Genomic DNA, 24,948 nt, shown 5'->3' on the forward strand with positions numbered 1-24,948 from the left:
AAAGTTATTTAGACATATCTTACCTCGCCTCTGAAGTAAAAATATATTATTAGTATATGCTTAACTTTAATAGTTTATGTTTATACATAGAAAGAATCGACAATTAAGCACGCAGCAAATTGTCTCCTCAAAACAGAGGAAGCGATTAATAGTATTTAACATTACTAGCACCGTAAAACGGTTTTTACTGGCGGACAGAAGGAGTCACCTTCTGGAGCCAGTAAAACCCGTTACCTTGCGTGTAGTGTTGAATATTTTATTTGTTTCTCACTTGTAAATAGCTATTATAAACTATTAGAAACTCCAGAAGGTCCGATATTTGAAAAAAACATCGTATGAGCTTTAGACGTATTGCCTTGGTAACGCATGTCAGTATGGCACTTATTGTGTTGTCTAGTTCTGTCATTTAGATTTTTCGATTTATCGTTTTCGATGTATTGAAATGAGTGTGGCGCAAGCTATATTACTGAGGAAGCAGCAATTATGACTGAAAGTTTGCCTGAATCAACTTTGGCTGTCATTTCAACTTATAATAGTTTAAAACATATGGCTGTATGAGCACGGGCAGGGGTGCCAACTATTCAACAAATCTAAAAATCTAAAAAGGAGAAGGCAAAAATCGAAAGACTGAGAAATCGAAACAACAATAAAATGAAAAATCTAAAATTTAAAAATTCGAAAAATTGAAAATTTAAAAAATCGAGCAATCAGAACATCAACACATCGAAAAATCGAATACATATTGAAAAATCGAAATGTATATCGAAATGAGGAGACATTAGTTATTCTAACAAAGGACGGACGTAAAAGTTGTGTAACAAGATAACGACACGGAGATTGCTAAACTCGGAAGATTGTTTTTTGCTAAAACCAAGCGTTTTATTTACCAGCAACAATATATAATTGATGTGCTGATTAAAAGCTAATTACTGGTCGACAATAATATCAAGATCCTTACAAAATGCTAATTTGTTAAGTACACCTATAATTCCACTTTTGTTAATGTTTAATTTAAGGAAATCGGCCTTATACTATTCAACAAATCTATTTAAATAACTTGTAGTACTCTACCATCATGAATATTTTTGATGGACTAAAAAATCTTTAAATCATTGGCAAACAAAAGAAATTAGAGTTTATGAAAGCATTTTTTTCATCATTAATATACAAAGAAAATAGCATTGGTCCGAGATGTGAACCTTGAGGTATATCAGACCTAGGAAAAATTTTACGAGAGAAAAAGTGAGATATCTATCTTAGGACTGGCTGACCACATCCCAGCTTATCTAGTTTAGAAACTAAATGAGCTATTGAGACACGGCCAAAAGCCTTAAACATATCAGTGTAAATACGGTCTACTTCAAAACTCTCAAGATAAATGTAATCCATAAATGCAAAAAGATTAGTCTTTGTGGAGCGTCTTTTAGCAAATCCATGTTGTTCATCAGTTACAATTTTTGTGTAATAGCTTAATAGCTAAGGAAACGAGTATAAGACGAAATGGATACTGGTCTATAATTATGAACATCGGCAACATTTCCATTTTTGAAGATGGGTTTAACATAAGAAACTTTTCAAGTTTGTCGGGAGATTTCGTCTGATGTAAGGATGTTTCGAATATCATTTTAACATTCTTAACGGAAAATCTACTTGATTGGCACAATTTTTCAAGAAAATCCGAGGAATACCATCAGAACTAAAAGTACAATTATTCAGATATTGTAGTTTACATAGTATCGTGTCATAAGATATATGCATAACAGTGTTATAAGAGCCAGGGCTCTCAGCATTTTTAATTGATATTTTTACTATTTGGAGAGTACACAAAGTTTAAGTGAGAAACAAGCAAATCTGCAGGATCGTAGTAAGAATTGCTTACAATATCATCTAAGAATATTTCTTTAGGAAACAGTTGGATATTTGATTTAGATTAAACTTTTTATTTCATCAACTTAGACTTAACACAGGTCCTAAATATAAAGATAGTTACGTAGGTACATCAGAAAATTTAGTGAGACAATAGATTTCCAGCTAGCTGCTCTTATGTATAATTGTTTATGAGATCATGGTCTTAGTACCGGTATCCGTAGAAGACTTGCTTCAATGCCGGTCATTTTCGGGTTAATGGTGGACCTAAATAATAATATTTTTTTTTTAATTTTTATTCACTTTTTTCATTCGACACAATATTCTTATGAACTATACCTTCAAAATCTTTTATTCCTCCCAAGATTACGTTTGAAGGACGTTGTGAACTGTGCGTAAATGTTTAGTAGTTTTGAACATTAGCAATATTTTTTTTAGGATGAAAATAGAGCTTTTCATTTTTGCCGAGTTAGTAAAGTACATATAAATAATTCTTTCTTGTTATTCATTACGTTGAGAATTGCGAGTTTAAAATATTTTCGATTGATACCAATTATATCGTTAGGTAAAGTGCGTCATAGTAATAGTTTTTTCATAAAATTGTTTAAATTATTTTATACATGTTTTATATCTCATTTAATCTTCAGAATTATTAATTATAACGGATACAATTTTCTTTGTACTTAGGAAGCAAAAAAGTTCAATTATTTTTAATATCCCATGTTCTCCCTCTTTCTTAATTACGCAACTTTCAGATCCAGGCAGAGATAGCGCAAAAACATTTTCTTTTACAACGTTCAGTTTTAAAATAACTACATTTGTTTACTGCAAAACTAAAACAAGATTCGTATCCGGTCGACAATTTTCTACAGGAGACATTCTGCGGTATAAAATATTGAGATTGCTAGAAATCCTGTAATTTGTTGGTGATCTTATCTTGAGACAGATAAGATTTACAATTTTACACAAGGATAATCATCCAAAGCCACAATTGGCTACTATCAAACCCTACAAGATACCAGATCTAGTTTTGCTGAAAATCTCGGTTTCGTGCATTCGTCTCCTGAGATTTGCACAAATAAATTATAGAAATTCCACGAATCTAATGGGCAAAGTGAAATATGTCTAGCCATAGATCAACCCCTACAGTAGTGCTGGCAGCGAATGTCAGATAACGTAACTAATTTAACAAGTAGATGCTTAACTAACTTGAGTAACTCGTCCGAATTAAAACAAAAAGCGTTAGAATGTGAATGGGAATAATCATTCAGACTTTATTGTTTGAAATGTAATACGAATTGAAGGCGAAGTTGTATTGTTGATTTGATTTCAGGGAAAGTATGTGAAACAATTTGCCCTTAGTTTTCGGTATTCAATTAATAAGTTACTCGACTGTATAACGTGTTTCCTATATATAAACGACATCTGGGTTTCTTTACACATTATTTCATTTTAGTGATCTTTAATTTGACTACAACGAGTAATATAATGAGTGATTAATTTATTAGTTCGGATCAATTCAGATAAAGTTCTTAATGTAAAAAAATCTAAACAATAAGTAGGGAGTAATTTACTTATATTTTATCATTTTTGAAACAAAGATTTAAAGGTTGTTTGTATAAATTAAGTCGAAGTTGTGGTGAATTGGTAGTACTATTTTGCATATATTTTTATTAGGAATACGTTAAACATTATTTTTTCCAATAAATACGGAAAACACAGAAAATATTATTTTATAGAGCTCAGTTTTTTAGTCTATTTCTCATGACTAAGGAGAGATTTTAATAGTTTTCTTTTTTAAAGGCAAAAAAACGAGTTCGCGGTCCCAAAGCTCTGGGATTTCGGGCAACAGATCAATGATTATGCATTTTGTTGGCGCGTTGTAGTCTCTATTGGGTTGTTTGGGGATTTATGGGAAAATCGGATGAGACGTTTACTCTTCGATTATAGAATTTTTGAATACGTAAATTATTCTGTTTCACTCACTTTGCACGTCTACTAAACATAAGGAAATTGTTTTGTCAACATTGCACTAGTTATGTGAGATCTCGACGTGTTATGTAACTAACTTCTATAGTTGCAGCAATTTTATTTTTTTTATAAAAATAAACTCCTATATAACTTGCGGAAGAATGACGAAAGCATAGATTCATGATCTTGAGCAACTTTCCCGTTAAATTGTTGTCCTGGAAAGTTAATTTCAAAAAATATAATTTAATGTAAAAATGGTGGAGGCGCCGGGATAATACTTTATTTTAAAATTATTTATTTTAGTTGAAGATGATTTATTTCAGGAGAAGCTATGTTTTTCTGAAACAAGATAAATTATCCGTTTTCGGTCTAATTTGGTTTAGTTTATTGTTTTTTTATTTAAATGTTTATCTTGATTTTTCAACAAGTGAATTCTTCCTTTAACATATTTCGCATTTTGAAGTTTAAGTGCTGTTTCTTTTCTCGTTTTTGATCAAAATTTCTCTACCGTGTTATTTCAATTTTTAGAGGTGCTAGAATTTTCTGGAAGGTTATTCAGAAATTTAAAATCGTACTGAAAAAATTCTCTCTAGGCTAAAAGCCATAGCGTTTACAAAGACGTAATCCGTACTTAATATGTTTTATATATACACTCACCGGCAAAAAAATCGAATCATTAATATTTTTGTAGAAATCTTCAATAAATTCTGGTGTGCGTCACATTTATAAGACAAATTAGTTTATCTAGGACAAAGGAGATGAGAAGGTAACGGGACCTTCGCTGAAGTTGCAACAATTACGAGTTTATTAAAAAATACCAGAAAATCCATTACATTAAACCAACAAAAGACTACTTAACATATCATTATTAACGACTGTTGCCGCCTCTAGCTTGCATTGCGGTTGCCATACGTCTTCCTATGCCTTCTATGAGGTGTCTAATGTCAGCCTGGGCTAATTGGTAAAATTCTTCAACTAGCGCATTTGCAAGATCTCTTATGTGTTGTACGGCCAGCACACGTGCTCTGATACGTCTACCTAACATGTCCCACACATGCTCAATTGGATTCAGGTCGGAACTGCGTGCTGGTCATTCCATACGTGAAATCCCGAATTCGTCGAGGTAGGTTTGTACAACTTTAGCGATATGTGGTCTAGCATTATCATGCATTAGAATAAAATTATCGCCAATAAAAGGAGCAAAAGGTACGACATGCTCTTGAAGAATATTTGCTACATATCGATCAGCATTCATTGTGCCTCTATCCACCACTACAAGTTCCGTGCGAGCCTCGGCAGAAATTCCTGCCCAGACCATCACTGAACCTCCATGAAAACTTAGTCTGCAAACAATATTGCACTGAGCCTACCTTTCGCCTCTTCTTCGCCATACTCTTTGGCGGCCGTCAGGAGAACGTAGACAAAAACGCGACTCATCTGTAAAGAGTACTTGGCCCCATTGGGCAAGATCCGAGTTAACGTTTTCTGGCACAAATGCAAGTCGGGCTACTCTGTGTCGTTTGAGAAGTTCTGGGCCACTTGCAGGTCTACGGGCCCTCAATTCAGCTGCAGTTAACCTTTTCCTTACAGTTCTTTCACTTACACTAACTCCTCGTGTTCCTTCAAGTTGATTTCTGGCCTCAACTGCGGTCGTATCCCTATTACGGAACTCGGTCAGCTTTAAAAAACGGTCATCCTGAGCCGATGTTTTCTTTGGACGACCCGAATCAGGTCTTCGGCTGTATGATCCAGTCTCATTAAACCGTCGTACAGTTCTGTGAATGCTCACTTGTGATACCCCTAACGTATTGGCAACGTACCGTTAACTTCAACCATCCTGAATAAGAGCAATTGCTCGTGCTGCATTAATGGCCACAATACTCATGTTAATTGACAAAAACACAGTTTTCATCAAATCACAATGACAAACCGTCTGTTAATGCCCTCTAAACGTCACAACTGCGAATCTCATTGTTGGAAAAAACTTATCATCTTCAGATTTGAGGTTCATATCATGTACAAAAAAGAACCAAAAACCTAGTGTTAGTATATTTTGTGTGATTTTTTCAAAACTGCTATTGACTATAGCCAAACGTTTAAAAAAGAAACCATTTTGAATACAAACTTTGGGTGATTCGCTTTTTTTGCCGGTGAGTGTACTTAGAGATAAACAAAATAATCTTTAAAAGAAATAAAAGTTAGAAAAAAGGTTTCGGCAATGTAAATTTGAGGATTATAATTTTAGTAACGTTTTTAGTATTTTATATAAGTATCTCGTCGTAATTTGTATTTAATAAGTAAAGTAAAGTTTATTCGTGCCAAAATCTAATACTATTAAACGAGCAAAGTTTGTATATATATATGTAATGGGTTTCTCGAAAACGGCTCTAACGATTTCGATGAAATTTACAGGTTAGGGGTTTTTTGGGTCAAAAAATCGATTGATCATAGTTTTAACTTCTGAAAATTACAGCTTCATACATTTTCAGCAATTTTCAGGCGGTGAATTATATTCGTTGCTAGGTAACATCGGGTGACACTAAACGAGATTGTTTTAGAGAAGTCTCGGTGACAGTACGTTTGACGTAACTTTTTATCTTCAACTGTACGTACCGAAACATACACCACTGCATAAGAGGACGTTAAAATTGACCTGCTGAGGTGAGAAAATATACGGAAAACTCAACAGTGACCGGATAAAAGGCACACAAATGTGCGTCGAATTCAGATTATGTCTAGCACTATTTACGGTTCATGCGCACTAGATAGGCAACCAAATCTAATACTATTAAACGAGCAAAGTTTGTATATATATATGTAATGGGTTTCTCGAAAACGGCTCTAACGATTTCGATGAAATTTACAGGTTAGGGGTTTTTTGGGTCAAGAAATCGATTGATCATAGTTTTAACTTCTGAAAATTACAGCTTCATGCATTTTCAGCAATTTTCAGGCAGTGAATTATATTTGTTGCTAGGCAACATCAGATGACACTACACGAACACGAGATTGTTTTATATGAGAAGTTTGGGTGACAGTCTGACAGTACGTTTGACGTACCTTTTTATCTTCAATTGTACGTACCGAAACATACTCCACTGTATAGAGGACGTTGAAATTCACCTCCTGAGGTGAGAAAATTTACCAAAAACTAAACAGTGAGCGGATAAAAGGCACACGAAAGTGTGTTGAATTGAGATTATTTTGTCAAGCATTCATTTCAGAGGTTCCACGGTCAGTGTCAACATGTGATCGTTTTCCGGGATGGGACCGTGTTATTTGAGTTTTTGGGCTCAACGTTTCGCACACTTTCGTAAATGGCATCTTCGGGAGCAGGGTTGAGATTGAGAAATTAGGAATAACACAAAAGAGCACGTTAACTCAATATGTTAACCACACCAGAGGCGAAACTCTTCTTTCTGGCAGTAAGAATGTGGTTGTGACCTTTTTCTAGAGTCGAGAGAGAGAACTATGAAAAAAAAAGAACGACAGAGAGAAAACTTGGGTAACAAATGAGATGTCAAACAATAATTCCAGTTTTCTGTTCTTTAATCTCTACATGTCACTTATCAGTGTTTAAAACAAAGACTGCTTATGGAATTTCTTTTTTAATGTGTATTTTTAAGTAGCGCGTGTACTTCAAAATGCATACTATACGCATATTTATCTGTCCTAATCTGATCTAATACTACCAAACGAGCCGAGTGAAACTCGGTCAACCAGATATTATACATTATACACGCTCACACATCCGAAGATTAAATTATGTACCAAAGTTAATTTTTAATGGATTAGATGCTAATTAAAAATTTTAAAGAATTGTTAGTATTTAAAGAGGGAGAAGGAGAGAGAGGAACAGGGGGAGTGGGAGGGAGAGGAAGAGGTGGAGTGGGGGAGAAAGGAAGAGGGAGAGTGGGAGGGAGTGGAAAAGGCGGAGTGGGAGAGAGAGATAGAGAGAGAACTAGGAAGAAAAAGAGAACGAGAAAGAGATAGAGAACTAGGGTGATTGGAAAACAGCGATTGGGTAGTAAATGACATTGTAATAAATGTCAAACAATAATTCCAGTTTTCTATTGTTTAATGTCACTCATCAGTGTTTAAACGGAATTTCTTTTTTAATGTGAATTTTTAGTTAGTGCCGGCATTTCAAAATGCATAGTGGACGTCCCCGAAAAACGTTTAACTTCGAGCGAACTTCGAGTAGCCAAGACTCATTTCAAGAAAATCTTAATCAAAATCGACGTGACCATCAAGAAAACCTCGATGAAAATGAGTCTAGCCAGGTTTCTGTTCAAGAATCGCTGCCATCAGCTCGACCCACGCGTGCTGCTAAAGTAATATGTCTACAAAATATATCCAAGATTATAAGTGAGGAAAGATCCCATGATTTAAGGGTTTTACGAGAACGCAGTCAGTTACAACGAGCGGCTGAAGGTAGTAAGAAGAAAGAAGAACGGTTAGAAAATTTACGTCAGCATGCGTCACAACGGGTGGCCTGTGAAAGTGTTGAACAACGAGAGGAACGTTTGCAAGATCTACGACATCGTGCATCTCAACGAGTGGCCTGTGAAAGTGCCGAACAACGTGAACAACGACTAGAAGATCTGCGACAGCGTGCATCTCAACGCGTTGCCTATGAGACTAACGAACAACGAGAGCACCGCCTAGAAGAACAAAGGCGTCGAGAGGCAAGACGCCGCAGAGATTTAGAAATGAATCACTTACCAACATATAAATGCGCCGTTAGTGCGGATGTCTCATATTATACCTTAGGACCATTTGAAATTTTGTGTATCCATTGTGGTGCATTGCATTTTCCTGAGGAACGTGTTTCTAATCGTGTAAATATTAATTCTTTTGGCGACTGTTGTTTGCATGGACGAATTGTAATGGAACCACCACAATTTTCAAATGAATTAGCACGTCTCTTTCTGAACCGTCACCTGAATTCGGAAGAATTCCACAGAAGAATAAGAAACATAAATGCATCTTTTGCGCTAGCATCTTTCAATGTGGAAGATGACAGAACAATACATAGCCATGGCATTTATAGTTTTGTTGTTTGCGGACAGGTATATCATAAAATGAATATGACGGCCCATCCGACGCAGAATATTCAAGGTGTCTTTGAGCGGCCACAGTACGGCCAACTATACTTTTTAGATCCTGATAATGCTGTTAGCGAACGCGTTCATCATCCGCTTAATTCTGGAATCAGTACCTCTCTGATGGAGTTATTGGAATATATTATTCGAGCGCAAAATGGTTATGTACAGGGGTATATAATGATGCGAGAGGTAGAGGAAGAAGTTAATCGGCTAACTTTTGCCCAAGGAATACCGCCACCACACGTTAAGCTTTTATTTAGGCTGCCAGAGCAGGCTGATCATAGAAGGTTTAACATACCCGCCTGTAATGAGGTATGTGCAGTATTTACTCTTAATGCTGATCAGAGCTTTCCTGATAACGAAATGATTGTTCATCAGCGTAATAAAAACATTGTCAATTTAAAGAATATTGATAAACGTGTAGAGCCATTTACTTATCCATTATTTTACCCGGCAGGCACGGATGGTTATAGTACAGACTTGCAACTGCAAGAGCCATATGCTAGCCGCCGTAATTTAACTCGGCTTGAGTTGGCACAATACAGACTTTCGTTTCGGCCTGAGTTAATTAAATTCTTACTGGAAGTACCATCAACACATGAACCTGATGTACGACAAATTCCATTTAATGCACTTCATTTCGGTGGCAGATTATTTCAACAGTATTTAGTGGATACTTACATTCGCGTTGAGCGTGACCGCATTCAATGGATAAAATGCAATCAAAACAAGATCCTCGTAGAACAATATACGGGAGTAGCTCGTTTCATTAATGAACTAGCCGAAAAAAAAAATGCCATAATTGGTGAAAAGATAATTTTACCATCCTCCTTTCCTGGCTCGACAAGATATTACACAGAGCATTTTGAAGATGCAATGGCTATTGTTCGACAGCTTGGATCGCCTGATTTCTTTATCACCATGACATCGAATCCTAACTGGCCAGAAATTAAACAGGCATTGCGAATAGATTTAGAAGACGGGACAACCTTAGAGCAGCTTCCACAGAATCGTCCTGATATCGTGGCCCGAGTTGCTAAGTTAAAATTCGACCAAATAATAGAAGATTTGGACAAAAAACAGATCTTTGGAAAGGTATCGGCTTTTGTATATACTATAGAATTTCAGAAAAGAGGGTTACCACATATGCATTTACTGGTGATTATGTCCTCTAATGATAAGATTCATCGACCAGAAGAGCTTGATGACTTGATTTCATCCGAAATACCAGGAAGTTACGACTTAGAGTTAAGACAACTGGTACTGAAATGGATGATTCACAACCCATGTGGAGAGCATAATCCTAATGCGACATGCATGGCTAATAAAAATGGAACAACAAAGTGTCGCTTTGACTTCCCTAAATCGTTTCAGGAAGTAACAACTTTGGTCGATGATGGTAAACCGAATTACCGACGCCGCTACAATCCACAGTTGGACCCTCAAAGTCCCCAGTTTTTACATGAACAAGCCGTTTATCGTAAAGATATCAATGGTCATCGTATAACAAGGGATAATCGCCATGTAGTTCCCTACAACGCATATTTATTGAAAAAATTTAACTGCCATATTAACGTTGAGTATGTAGGGAGTATTTTGGCTGTAAAATATCTTTACAAATACATTTATAAAGGACACGACTGCGCATCGATTAAAGTTGTAGAAGAACAAAGAACGCTAATTTATAATGAGGCAAACACATACATTGAAGGACGCTCTGTCACGCCACCAGAAGCATGTTGGCGATTATTTGCTTTTGAAATTCAAAAAAAAAGTCATAGTGTTCAAAGATTGAACATACATTTACCAGGTCAATATCGAATCGCAAACTTAGATCAAGCCCAAGAAGATCTGGCCGATATTGGTCAAAGAGGATCCACTTTAGAAGCATATTTTAGACATAATAAAAAAATTAAACAACAGAGAGGACTTAATCAGTTAAATGAACATTTGGAGAATATGGAGTATCATTATTATTGGCAGATGCCTGAACATTTCCGATGGATCGGAAGGTCAAGTGAATGGGTGCAAAGACGTCGTCAATTGCGAGTCATTGGTAGGATTCACAATGTGAAATACATTGCCCAACCGGAACTCTACCATTTGCGATTGTTACTGTATCACGTAAAAGACGCAACAAGTTTCGAAGACCTTCGAACTGTGAATGACACTCAGTATGAGACATATAAGCAAGCCTGCTTAGCGCGGGGTTTAACCTATGACGATCAACAATGGATAGAAGGTTTGCGAGAATCTGCAGTATCTAAAATGCCTGTAGCAATGCGAAGCCTTTTTATACAAATATTAATTTACGGATCTCCCGAAAACCCAAAGCGACTATGGGAAACATTTAAAGAACATTTGGCAGAAGATTTCATATACGCAGCCCGACGAAATGGACAGTCTGTAGAAAATGCAGTTAGGCGCGCCTACAGAATTATTGCCCATAAATTGAACACCGAAGCAACAGAAGGGAGAAATTTCAAATACTGGGTACAAACTTTTGGCTTTGAGGACATTGAGGGTTACGATATGGAAAACAATGAGGCTACTCTGAACACAGATGAATCAGCGGTCCTAGGAGAGCAAATGTATCAACTGCTTAGAGGAAAACAAATAGAAATCGTCGATGCCATTCTTCAAGCTGTGAATGATGCAAATATTGAAACAGCAAAATGCTTTTTCATTGATGGTCCAGGGGGCACTGGAAAGACTTTCATCTATAAAACTCTCTACTACATGCTCACTGGAAAACGATGCAATGTAAAATGCATGGCATTTACAGGTATTGCTTCCATATTGCTGCCTAATGGTCGAACTTCTCATAGAACTTTTGGATTGAAAGTACCACTAACATCAGATTCAGCGTCGAGTATTAAATCAGGATCATCGAAAGCCAGAAAATTAGCAGAAGTAGATATTTTTCTGATGGATGAAGCCCCGATGCTTCCAAAATATGGATTGCAAAATATTGACCAACTGTTAAGATCCATTGGAAACCCGGATCTTCCCTTCGGTGGAAAAGTAATAGTACTAGGGGGAGATTTTCGGCAATGTCTGCCTGTACAGCCGCGAGCAAATAAAAGTGAATTATTAGATCTTTCTATTAAAAGATGTTCTTTATGGTCGCGTTTCAAGACGTTTACGCTAGAAGAAAACATGCGCGTTGATATAGAGCAACGGCAATTTGCTGAATATCTCCTAAGGTTAGGCAACGGCGAATTACCATTAAATACAATGGAAGAAATTGAATTATCACAAGATATCATTTCAAATACCAATCTAATTGATGAAGTGTTTGGAAGTTGCTTCGCCAGTGAAAATTATGAGGGAATGAAAGACAGAGCAATACTCGCGCCACTCAATAAAGATGTTGATAAAATTAACGATAAGATCATTGCCAAACTTCCCGGAGAGTACAAAATCTACCATAGTCATGACTCGATAAAAGATCAACCGGAAAGAGCACTCGAATTCACAACGGAATTCCTTAATTCAGTCAACATTTCAGACTTGCCACCACACGAATTAAAACTGAAAAAAAATGCATTAATAATGCTGCTGCGTAATTTGGATGCATCAGAAGGTCTATGCAACGGAACCAGGCTTATTGTGACAAGCCTGTGTAATAACATAATAAAGGCAAAAATCGTTACTGGTGAACAATCTGGCAAAGAAGTACATATACCTAGAATTACGTTGGACTCATCAAAAGGTCAACTCGGATGTACCATGCAGCGACACCAATTCCCAGTAAGACCTGCATTTGCCATGACAGTACATAAAGCTCAGGGCCAAACTTTTGAGTTTGTTGGAGTGGACTTAAAATCACCAGTTTTTATGCATGGCATGCTGTATGTGGCATTTTCTCGAGTGAAACGACCAAGTACATTAAAAATTCTCCTCCCAAAAGAAAATCCTCGACATACCCGCAACATAGTGTGGAAGGAGGTATTAGGTTAAGTTATAAAGGTATTTACATAAAATAAAGTGTTGACTGATATACATTCTTGAATTTTATTTTTGACCGAGTTCACGTACGAAATATAGTAAGGATTGCATAATAGTCACATATATTTATATATGCTAACCTGAACTACGAGCCCTAACAACTAAATATTGGGACACAGACAATTTCTCAAAAAACTCCGGTAGATATTTTTGATATCATTCAATTCGTTCGGACTAAATGTAAATTTTGCATGGGCATCTATTTTGGCAGAGAGTGAGGTATTTTGCAAATTAATAAATTTTCTTAGAGCGCAAAAATTGTCACCTAACTAAAAAATGTGCAATTTTTGCTGACATTTAAATGTTGGGACACCCGAGAAAATTTGCTAAGTATACCATCGAAATACAAACGTAGTAGCTGGTAAATGCTGCCATTATTATAGGGATCGTAGCATTTCATGCTAGTAGTGGTTTTATTTAGAAAAAAATAGTTAGCGGCGGGCTAGTTTTAGTAAAAGTTCTGAAAATAATAATTTCTTAGTACCTCAAGGGAAAATCGCTAAGAAAAAGTGAAGATTTGTTCCAAATAGCTTATAGTCGTCGATGGTAAATGTCGTAAAATATTACACAGACAGAGGTACCATCGGAATAAAAGGTAAAATTCCCGGTAGGCCACCACTTGTGAAGCCGCGTGATCAGCGATAACTGATGAAAATTTATAAAAGTGGACGACGGACTACTTCAAGAGAAATTACTACTTGCTGGAATAGCGATAACCAACTAAATTTTTCAAGACAATATTGTCACGAATGCATACACAAATCAGGCCTTGGTTTTTACATTGTAAATCTTAAATAAAGCTATCTTTGATGGACTTTATTATTTATTTATATTATTTTAGTCTAAAGTAAAACCACAATTAAAAACTGCCCACAAGAAAAATCGGTTAATATGACCAAAATAAAAATTGGAAAAAAGTAATATATAACGCTGAGTCCAAATTTGATGTCTGGGTGAGATAATAGTCGAAAAAGAGTTATTGAAATAAAAAAGGAATTTTAATATGGATTATCTCAAACAAAGAGTCAAGTTTGCAAGCGGAAAAATGGTTTGGGGGTGCATGTCTATTAACGGAATTTAAAGACCAGTTAACAACCTTCATGGAAGGGAAATTACAAATTCAAACAAATATCAAGAGACTTTGTAAAAAAATATTAACAACTACTGAAGCAGTCTATCCTGTTGATATTTATATTTCTCAACAGGATGATGCTTCAAGTTACACACCTACAACACTTATTACAAAGAATAATAATATAAATGTTTGCCCTGATCATCGAATAGCCCAAATCCTAATCTAGTAGAGACGGTATGGCGTGAAATAAAAAAATATTTAGGAAATCATCCATCACAAGCGATTGTCAATCTTCAACGGGAAATTTAGCGAGTGTAGGATACGGTAACTACTCCTGTGTATTGTAGAAAATTAGTTGAAAGTATGATGGCAAGAATTCCTGCAGTTATTAAGGCAAAAGGAGATATGACCAGTTACTGAATTTGCTGTGTCCCAATATTTATGTGTCACAAAATGTTACGTTGTTTTAGAGTTTTATGTCACTGTTTGAGTTAGAAATCAGTTTTTGTTGTGCTGTAAACATTAACAGTTTTGCAAAACGAATTAATTTTAAAATTTTAATTATCTAAAATAAATTACATTTTTGTTAAAAAGTTTGGTGATTTTTTTATAAAAATTTTTTGGTGTCCCAATATTTAGTTGTTAGGGCTCGTAATACTATCAAACGAGCCGAGCGAAGCTCGGTCAACCAGATATTATAATGTAATATATAAAAAATTTAGGCATGAAAATTAGATAATTACAAAAATCAATGAAAAAAATAAAACCTAAAAATGTTCGTATAGTACTATAGAATAGTTACTTGTGTAACAAGGCCATAAAGAAGAACTTTCCGGTCGATCTGAAGTTTGAAGCCGAGCCGTAACCGAGGCCTACATGGCAGTTCGTTGAAACATTTTAAACTGAAATAATAATGTTTTTTAAAAGGACGTTCTACAAAATTCCAATTTTGGGCATCTAAGGTATCTGTGAATATTTTATTAGGGCAAAGGCATTCCATGTTACCGTCATAATTAAAATCATCACTGATTTTGTTTTTATTTATTACAATTTGGGTGTTTACATGTTTAAAAAACTAAGTAGTATAATTTTTTATGAAAAATTGATCCTTTTTGTAAAGTCAAAATTTAAGAATGTTGCCATTAACTTGGTTTTCAAGCTAATTGTGAAGATAATCGAGCGTTCTAAGCTCACGGGCGCAAAATTATAGCTGCGTAGTTAAACTAATTTCTGGCTCATTACGAGTGCATCAGGGGGCTGCAGATAGCAGGGAAGCAAAAAATCTCGCTAATATTGTGTACAAATCTCTACTTATTGCGAAGCTTATGTGTCAGACATCGAAACAATGAAATGAGGTAGGCACAAAATATAGAAGTATTATGGCCTAAGATAGGTTGAATGGAACGATGTTTCTTTCTGTTTCTTTGAAAGACTTGGAGATTATAGAGCAAATCGGATAGTGGTTTTAAATGTGAATTCAAAGCATCTGCAAAAAGTAGTAACATTTAGTCCCTACATAGGATATAAAAAAGCAAAAAAATTACTGAAGTTATTTTAACAGAACTTTTCTTGCTAGCTTGTTAGGTAAATTACAAAAATTGATTTTGCAAATTTTATTTTTATATAATAACGCATGTGTTCTCAGAAATTTTTTATTTAAGCAACAAAATTAACTCATTGACTCATTTTTAAATCTTTTTTTTTCAAAAACATGAAATTAGTCATTATTACTTGGACCTCGCTACAATAAGAATTAAGGCGCTGGTAAGCCTAGAAAGTAGCAAAACACTAGAACTGATAAGGCAGATTGATTGCACTTGGTCACCTGAAGATCTACTACCACAAGAAAAATCAAATCAAATCAAATTTGTGGCATTAACAGAGGTTAAATAAGTATGTCAAAAAGTGGGGACAACAACTAAGAAATAGATCAAAATAGAGAAGCTTTTTATTGATACAGAATTTTTTTTGTCAAGACGCTAAAGGAAAAAGCAGGAGAAAATGGATTAGTAGCCAATTTTCTAAGAAAAACTAATGCAAACCGTAAACTACACCATATTAATAATTACGGTTAAAATTTAGGTTTTCATAATTATGCTTTTCACAGAATTTAAACTAGCTTGTGCTATTTCTAAAACATAAGCTGTGCTGTACAATGAGAACGGTGATGATACCTGAAAAGCTCATAAGATTGACATGGATGACGTTACAGGATCTAAATATAAAGTGTGGGTAGACTGCATATTACAACATAATTGGTTAGTAAACTTAGATAATGTGACTCGCTGTCTCCCAACTTATTTAATTTAATTTTAGGAATGACATTAAGAGAGAGAGTGAGAGAGAGAGGGAGAAAGAGAGAGAATTTGAACAAAAATAAAGAAAAATGGAAAGTGAAGAAGAAAACTGGAAAATGCAGCAGTTTTATAAATCTCTGAGGCAAGTTATTCGATTAAATAAAGTCGTACGATTTGCAAAAGTGTGTACTTACTTATGATAAGCTGATTTAATTAAATGTGTTTTGTGAACAAGAATGTGGAAAGAAGTTTAAAACTATGGGTAACAAAATAGTGAGAGGAGTTCATAAGGGAATAAAAGAGAGGAATCAAAGATTAACTGATTTGTATGGACTGTTCGACATCGTCGCAGAAATTATAAGGTAGAGAGTAAAGTGGGTAGGACAACTCGCACGGTTATCAGACGATAAAACAGCAAAAGTGATATTAGTCTCAGGCGATGAAACTCGGAAGAGAAGAGGAAGACCAAGGAAAATGTGGTTAAAACGCAATGACAAGTCTGGAGTCGGGAGGAGTATGAGTCTGGAGTGGGAAAGAGTTTATGAGGGGTCAGCAATGTCTCTAGCATTAATTTATACGTGTTTTTTTCACCAGAGGAATTCGCTTCACATCCAAAAAAATGGATATACATATATTAGGACTAATTATCTTCAAGCTGCTATTTTGCAATATGTACAAGAACCCCTAGAAAACATGTAGGTGTGATTTTGTTTTTTGACTGGAATGGCATTGATATCTAGTAGAGTTGCGGTGATATTTTAACATATTAAAGAAAAAAAAATCATAAAATGAAAAATTAAACCATATAATCAAAATATGATATTCAACAATGACAAATCGAAAAGCAACTAATTATTATCGAAGGATGTTGAAGACGTCTGTCAACATCTAAATATAATTACCTACTTATTTGTAATATAATAATATACTTCTATTCTTGTGGTTTATGAAACCACTTTGATTTTTTTACCCTAGGTATCCAGATTTTCGCAAAAAAAGTTGTATAATATTATTATTTTATTATTGAAGATACTAATTAAATTCGATCAGCAGATCATATTTTAAAATCATCTTAAAAAAAAATATTTTTCTATTTGTTAAGTTAACATTTTAAATTCGTGTACGTGTTTTACGAATCTAATATCTTTAAAATTCGTAGGCGAGGGTAACGTTATACGAGGATGGTCTGAGAAATTCGCGGCCTGTCAATGAAAGACCACATTTATAAATTTGAAACTGTTTTTAATTTTGTACATAATCTCTCTGGAGTCTACTACATTTGAACTACCGATGCTCCGATGCGATTATACCCTCCCTACAATGGTTTTTTGAAAAGTCTTCAAAATAAGCCTCTACAGCTTCGATAGCTTCAAAATTAGACCCCAAACGCTGTCCACCTAGGAATTTTTTGAGTTCTAGGAATAGATGGAAGTCCGAGAAAGCCAAATCTGGTGAATAAGGCGCATGTTCCAACAAATCGTACTTTAAATCTCTCAATTTTCCCATTGCAATAACATTTTTGTGCACAGGCGGATTGTCTTGATGAAAAATGATTTTTTTTTTCTGTAAACCGGGCCTTTTTTCTCGATTTTTTTATCTAATCTATCTAGTAGATTAGCATAATATTCCCGCGTTAAGTTTTACCTTACTCCAGATAATCAATAAGTAAAATTCCTTTAGCGTCCCAAAAAACCAATGCCATAACCTTTCCGGCCTATGCAACGGACTTTGCCTTCTTTGGCGCTGGATAACCAGCTTCTGTCCAATGTTTAGATTGTTGTTTTGATTCTGGGGTAAAATGGTGAACCCAAGTTTCATCCATGGTTACAAATCTTCGCACAAAATCAACTGTATTTGCTTTAAAACGATCTAAACAGCGTTCCAAAATTTGCACGCGAATCCGTTTTTGATCCACCGTTAAAAAACGCGGCACTCATCTTGCACAGAGCTTTTTAATATCCAGCTCTTGGTGCAAAATGTGACCTACCCGTTCTTTCGAGATACCAATAGTCTCAGCTATTTCACGAACTTTACTGGTCGAACAGATAATACCATATGATGTACTTTTCGAACGATTTCCGATGTTGTCGCAGTTTTTGATCGTCCCTCACGTGGGTCACCTTCAGTGCTTCTACGGCTACGCTTAAATTCGGCAGCCCATTTCTTAATGGTTGAAAATGAAGGTGAAGAGTCCCCATACACCTTTAAAAACTTTGTATGAATTTCGGTCGGTGTTAACCATCTTTAACAATAAAACTAATTACAGACCGATACTCAATTTTCTCCATTTTGCGGAATGTCCATAACACGCAGCTTTCAAAAATGGATTTGAAGAAAAGTTTTTGACAGAATCTTTAGCAATTGTTAATGTAAGCTTATAATACATGTGCCTATTTGGGAAAAAAAAAATCAAGGTGATAGATTCATTTTTTATGACTGAGGCCGAGAATTTCTCAGACCATCCTCGTAATACCGTTACGTTACAATGTTTAAATTAAAATAATTACCCTTACTAAAACTTACAAAGTACTAAGTCTTTATTAAAGAATATGTTTTCACATCAACATTAATTGCGTCTCAGGGATGGAAAAAATTATGTTTAAATATGTCTTTAGGCCGTTTGTTTAAATTCAGAAGTCAATAATCTGCAGTTCTTTTTGCTATTAGTGAAACAGTTTTTCGCTTAATATTTAAATATTGTGTATCTAAATCAAATTTTGTAATGTTGGTTTCTATCGTTTTTAATAATGAATTTGAATATGCATTAAGAAAGTTTGAGTTAATTTTAATTTTTGTTGTAGTGGGTTCGTAATGAAGACGAGGAGACTCGCTACAATACCAGAAGACGAAGAAGAAGAAGAACAAGAAGAAAAAGCCATAATAGTTAGAATTTCGTACTAGTTTTTATATGTTGACGGATATTTTAAAGGTTTCATTAGCCTTTCTAAAGTTATTTTTAAACAAGTACACAATATCTCAATTTTTCAATTTATTGTGCTGGGTAATTTTGCTTGTTTTGTATTCTTAAGGAAATTTCTTTTGGATATTTGTTGATTTTTAGATATTGCCATTTTATTCAGTTTTTAATACTAGTTTTGTACAATATATATTCTTCTTCTGCTAGTTCTTCCAAGCGTTGTTTTCATCTCTTCATTACATCTTTCTCATACGTAAGTATTTTTTTTTGTTTTAGTTGTTCTATTGTGCTAAAGAATAATTCCTGATTTTCTGTAATTATAGTTGGCTTTCATCCTGTGACGGAATTCCTCCCATGTTTCTGTTCTAAACTCCTTATAGCGTTGATGGTCTTCCACATTTTTTGTTTTTGTATGTTGTCTTCAGATGTTTTTCTTTTCTTTGACTTTGAATTGTATATTTGGTGTCCACCACTGACTTTTCTTGGTGCGTGAATTTGATATTTTTGTAGTTCCACAACTTTCTTTTTCTGCCTTTAGTATACTCTTTTTGAAAAATGTCCATTTGTGTTTTGTTTCTATATCTCCGAAGTTATTTACTTCAAATAAGTATCTTATTTTTTGTTGATATGTTGCTTTGACCTCGTCCTCTTTCATAATGTAACTTGTTGTTTTTTCTTTTTTCTCTTTAGTTGTTTTGTGTTTTCTGTGTCTGTTATAATTTTCGTTCTTACCAAGTATTGGGTACTGCTTACAAATATGCACACGTTCTATTATATACAAAAATTAGTTGCAACAGGTTTTTTGTGGCAGTGAAAGTAAATATATAATAAGAACGACGATACATTCAAACGAATCAATTTTCAATGTGAATTAGCTCAACCAAGTAATAACAACAGGACAATTCCTGTTTATAAAGAAGTTGTATAAGAATTTGCAAGAATAATACAAGAGTTTTTTGAAAAAGCAATTGGTTTAACCTCAGAGATGACCTACCTATCTAATCCTTAAATATCATCATCCTCAATCCAAACGTTGTTAGGGTGTCGTTTTACTATACAAAGCTACTCTAGTAGAATTAATTCAAAAAGGTGGAATACCAACAGTTGGAGACCCGTACGTTAATAAAGAAAACTGCGAAAGTATCCTAATTGTTCCTTAACCTATTACAATGTCAAAGATATATTTATTTCACAGAATTTGATGTGGATTGAGTCATTCAACTTACCAGATCTATTGAAAATCTTGATATAAACTACGTTTCACTAAGTTTTGCCTGTGAGTTTATAATTTTTTGTTATGGGTTTTGTTTTACAAAATTTGCTAAGTCGCTCAAATTGTAAACTGTTCTACAAAAATATACGTGATTGTGGTGGTACTCTATCTACATTCAGTTTTTATCTATAACTTCACTTCATGAATCCTCGAAATACTAAATCGTAGTTGCATGACATTATGAAACAAAGTATACTATACATTGGCTAAAGGCGATTTAAATCTATGAAGTTTAGATTGCTAGAACGAATTTCTTCAGTTTATCGTTTAACATCTGTGAATTGTCTGTAATTTTAGCAATATTTTTCAACTTATCAGATCGCATGTCATTGCTTGTTTTAAAAATGATGTAGAATAAGCTGTTGTTGCAACGACTGAAGTTAGGAAGTAGAATGTCTTAATATGACATTATCAGTAAGCAAATCTTGTGTAATCACTTAAATTACTAGGGTGTTTGTAGGCGGCGTTGAAGGCTTTTAAAGGCTGCGTGAACTCAACAGGTTAGGGTGCTGTCACAAGCATACGGTCAAGAACGTGTTTTTCTTTATCTGTTGCACTTTGGCTACGTTGCACCATAGTTGCAGGGGTAATTTATCATCGTTATCCCGACTCTATATTTTTCTTGACACGAACGTTACGAGTGCATTTTTTAATTTTAATTACCCCTTTTCTTGTGATACCCACTAACGACGTATAAAATAGTCTTTAAGAAATAGGAAAAAGGTAAAATAAAATGTGTAGCTGTTCCAGTAAAATAAAATTGAATTTTGAAATCTCTTCCTAGGTTCAGTGTGTTGGAGCTCGGTCAACGAAGGAAGTAAATTTATTATAATTCTCTCAGTGATGATAAGATATAATGTTGGGGCTAAGCGAACGGTCCGTATCCTCTTTGAAAATTTATGAATCGTTGAACGATGTTTTCCACTAGGAGCTTCAGTCCTCGTAGTTGGCAACAGGTCAATTGTATGTTCTCGGTTCATAAATTAACTGTCTCAGATCCCAGATCGATAAGCACCCACTACCGACACTCAATTATATTAGATTTCAGTGGTATTCATTAGTTCCAAGCTAGATCACTTCATTAGAGATAACTCACATTTTATAAGGCTGATTAAATTTGGATTTTCGATCACTTAAGCTCATTTGGCAACTCCTCTGCAAAAATAAGTTACTGAGGTGGCAATGATTTCAGTCATCGAATACTCGCTGGAATTAAAACTACAAACATAGCGCATTGTAATAAGAAAAAATACAACAACAACACTGCACAGGTGAAAGATGTAATAAATCACAGTCAAAAACCCAAATAAAAGCCAGTTGAGTTTCGAAAATTTACTTCAACTTTTCAGGCGTTTATCCCCTACTCGCTGCAGCTGATTTCTTTCAAGTTTCAACCACATTTCCTGAGTATTTTTGTTCGTTCTTTTCGAAGTAGTTTGAACTTTGGTTGTAACTTATAGTTAAAACGGTACATTGTGAAAATGGGAAATGGAATTACTATACGAAGTTACGAAGTCGCACCCCAGATCACGTTAGACATTTTAAGTATGAATTTTAAGGGTTTGGCATGTTTTAGCTTATTTAGATAACAATTGTAAATAAAAATAAAAAATATAGTCCCTTCAAGAAAATATGACTTTTTAATTTTAACCTATGTCGAAAAAGTAGGTTCCATGTAACAACAAAAATAGTCAATAAGAGTGATGGAAGTTGCCCCCGCACATGATTGGAAAAAATTTGGAAGATTTTTTAAAATAATAGGTGATGTTTTCAAATTTTGTCTGCTACGACCGTAGCTGTAACTTAGTAATCATATTATTGTCGTCGAATAGAATATTACTAAGAATATACTTGCCGTAATTAAAATTGTAAAGCTGATTAAGATTATTACTTGTGACGAATTTTATTGAGCGCCGTTTAACGTTATTAGGAATGGATGATTTGCGGGAAATACTATACTGAGTGTACGGTTTCTCCAGAAATAACATTAACTTCTTTTACAAATAGAAAGCGGTATGTTTTCTATGCCTATTAAATAGCACATTTTTTACGTGTTTAGTAATGTAGCATTTAATGTGTAATTTATTGATAAAATTTGAAATTTGGAACAGTTAACTGATAAAACAAATCTTTACAAATAAGTACATTATTAGCATTATTACTACTTTTTCCACGAGTGATGTAAACTATTTTTTAAAAAGATTTTCTTTTCTCGTTTTCCAATTCATTTCCTAGGAAGTGTTTGATATACTCGAGGAATTACCCCTAGATTCTGCCATTAGATTGTGACTGTTTTTGGTTACAAAACGCATGTGTCTCTGCACTGACGGTTTCCTGCCGCCCAATAGTGACAATTGTGTTGTGTTGTATTAAAGTTTGACGCATTATAGGTGTTAAACCTAATCGCTTTTTTTTAAATTTTGGGTAATACGGATAATAATGTTCATTTTTGGAAATTGGCGTTACAATAGACATTTTCCCTGACATCTGGAAAAGGTCTATTGTACACCAAATTTTTAAAAATGGAAAAAGGAACGACATTCTTAATTATAGGCCTATTTTGCAAAAGATTTTGAATTTGTTTGGCATAAATTTCTCCTCTTTAACCTTCGTAATAGGATTATTGAATGTTAGCATGGGTTTCTTAATGGGCGCTGTATGTCCACGAAGCTGTGTTTTTGCACAGGCTGTTTCTGATGCCTTTAATGCAAAACGACATGATGATACTTGGATTTTTCCAAGGCATTCGATAACATTAACCATTCCTTATTACTTGTGAAGCTAGAAAACATTAGTTTCTCTAATTGTCTTATTAAATTAACTCGTTCCTATCTGCGTGGATCACAAATTGTTAAATACTTATCAGGGTTATGTATAAAAAAAAAATAGTCCCACACTTTGGAGTGCCTTAGGGTTCAGTCTTAGGACCACTTTTTTTGCAGTATATATTAATGATAAGTATTGTAAAAGGTATCGAGTCTAACATTCCTCTGTATGCTGACTGCGTAAAGGTTTTCAAAGAAATTATGCCCAAAGAGGATTGTTTAATATTACAAAATGATCTTATTAAACTTCTTGTTTGTAGCAATCATAATTCACTTCATATTAATTATATACTTGATAACACAGTTTTGAAAAGAGTAGATACAACTCGGGATTTAGCATCACATTTGACTGTAACCTCACCTTTCCTAATCATATTAGTGTCCTTACTGACAAAGCCCTTAAATTTGTTGGGCTTATTATACGATGTGGAAGTAATTTTAGTGACATTAATTGTCTGCGTAAGTTATATTTCGCGTATGTACGGCCTAAACTTGAATATGCCAGTACCCTCTGGGCTTCTTTTTCACAAATTCACATTAATTCATTAGAGAAAATTTGCAAAATATTTGATGTTTAAATTAGATGGTACATATCCCGTTAGAGGTTTATCATGAACTCTATTAAATAGATTTGGCTTACTCGCAAAAGATATAAATACTAGACGTGTAAATTCCTCATTGACTACTATTGACTAGTCTTTAAAAAATGACTTCATTCTCAAATTGATTGCTCCTTTCTCGTTAACAAAATTTGTTTTGTCGTCCAAGACTGTTACCTCGTACCCAATTCTGTTTTTAAAATCCGACTCCCTGCATTGATTTATTTATCTAATTAAATCTTTATTCTTTAAAATTTTCTTATAACTCTGCCCACTGGACCAAGTAGTAGTTATAACTTCTGTAACGGGAATTAGTCCATCTCTGATCGTCCTACCTGTGTTGGTCTGTATTGGACCTCAGTGCCTGTAGACTAACCTACTTAATAATAATAATAATAATAATAATAATAATAAGTTGGTATTTAAAAGTCGAACTGAAACTGGCGTGGTAGTTTGCTAAAAGTTTTTTGTGTTGAGATAATTCTGCAGGACCTTTATTTGTAAAAGTAAAGAATTTAATTTTTGCACACATTTTTTAAATGAACGACACGAAGGACTAACTCATAGGAGCCTGACGTGACATAACTGTCTTCTTACTTCTGAAGAGTAAGCTAAGGAAATATTGTAGGGTCCACCGGACAAATGTTTACTTTTAGGGTTTCTCTACATTTCATGACTGCTAAAATAGGAAACAATATAGATCCCCCGTTTCCGTCTATCTGTCTATCGTCGTTTGTGTCGATTTTCAGTAGATAGATAATAATCTTAGAAACCACCAGACCGATGGTTGCCAAATTTTGTATGTATGTTGGAATATCGCGTAAAAACGTGGTAAAAGTGGTAAGTAAGTAAATTTTGTAAAATAATATACTCACGTACTTGTGGTTTATGAATCTGTTGATTTTTATTACAAATACTTTATTATTTCTTTTTGTGTAGTATTTTAAACGTTTTTCATGTGTCCGATTTCTCGCTTTTGTTTTGATTGTGCTCTTCTCCGTGTGGG

The 24,948-nt window shown here is 34.5% G+C and overlaps 2 protein-coding genes across 5 annotated transcripts in view; one reads left to right on the plus strand and one right to left on the minus strand.

The window, feature by feature from the left end:
• Fife (fife) overlaps positions 1-24,948 on the minus strand; it is a 295,802-nt gene that overhangs the window by 41,104 nt on the left and 229,750 nt on the right. The window lies entirely within an intron of this gene.
• LOC135135244 (uncharacterized) lies at positions 7,989-14,451 on the plus strand. Its single transcript, XM_064064266.1, has 2 exons — positions 7,989-12,751; positions 14,379-14,451. Exons 1-2 carry the CDS (start codon positions 7,989-7,991, stop codon positions 14,449-14,451), a joined length of 4,836 nt encoding a protein of 1,611 aa, XP_063920336.1.

Source organism: Zophobas morio, unplaced genomic scaffold (assembly GCF_036711695.1).
Source record: "Zophobas morio isolate AGI-343-1 ecotype UQ-CSIRO unplaced genomic scaffold, CSIRO_AGI_Zmor_V1 ptg000024l, whole genome shotgun sequence".
NCBI lineage: Eukaryota > Metazoa > Arthropoda > Insecta > Coleoptera > Tenebrionidae > Zophobas > Zophobas morio.

Excerpts from the sequence above, each read along its gene's own strand:
- LOC135135244 (XM_064064266.1), top strand. The coding sequence starts at position 7,989 with ATGCATAGTGGACGTCCCCGAAAAACGTTTAACTTCGAGCGAACTTCG. Across the intron at positions 12,752-14,378 it reads GCTCAGGGCCAAACTTTTGA|AAAATTAGTTGAAAGTATGA; the intron begins GTTTGTTGGAGT and ends TGTGTATTGTAG.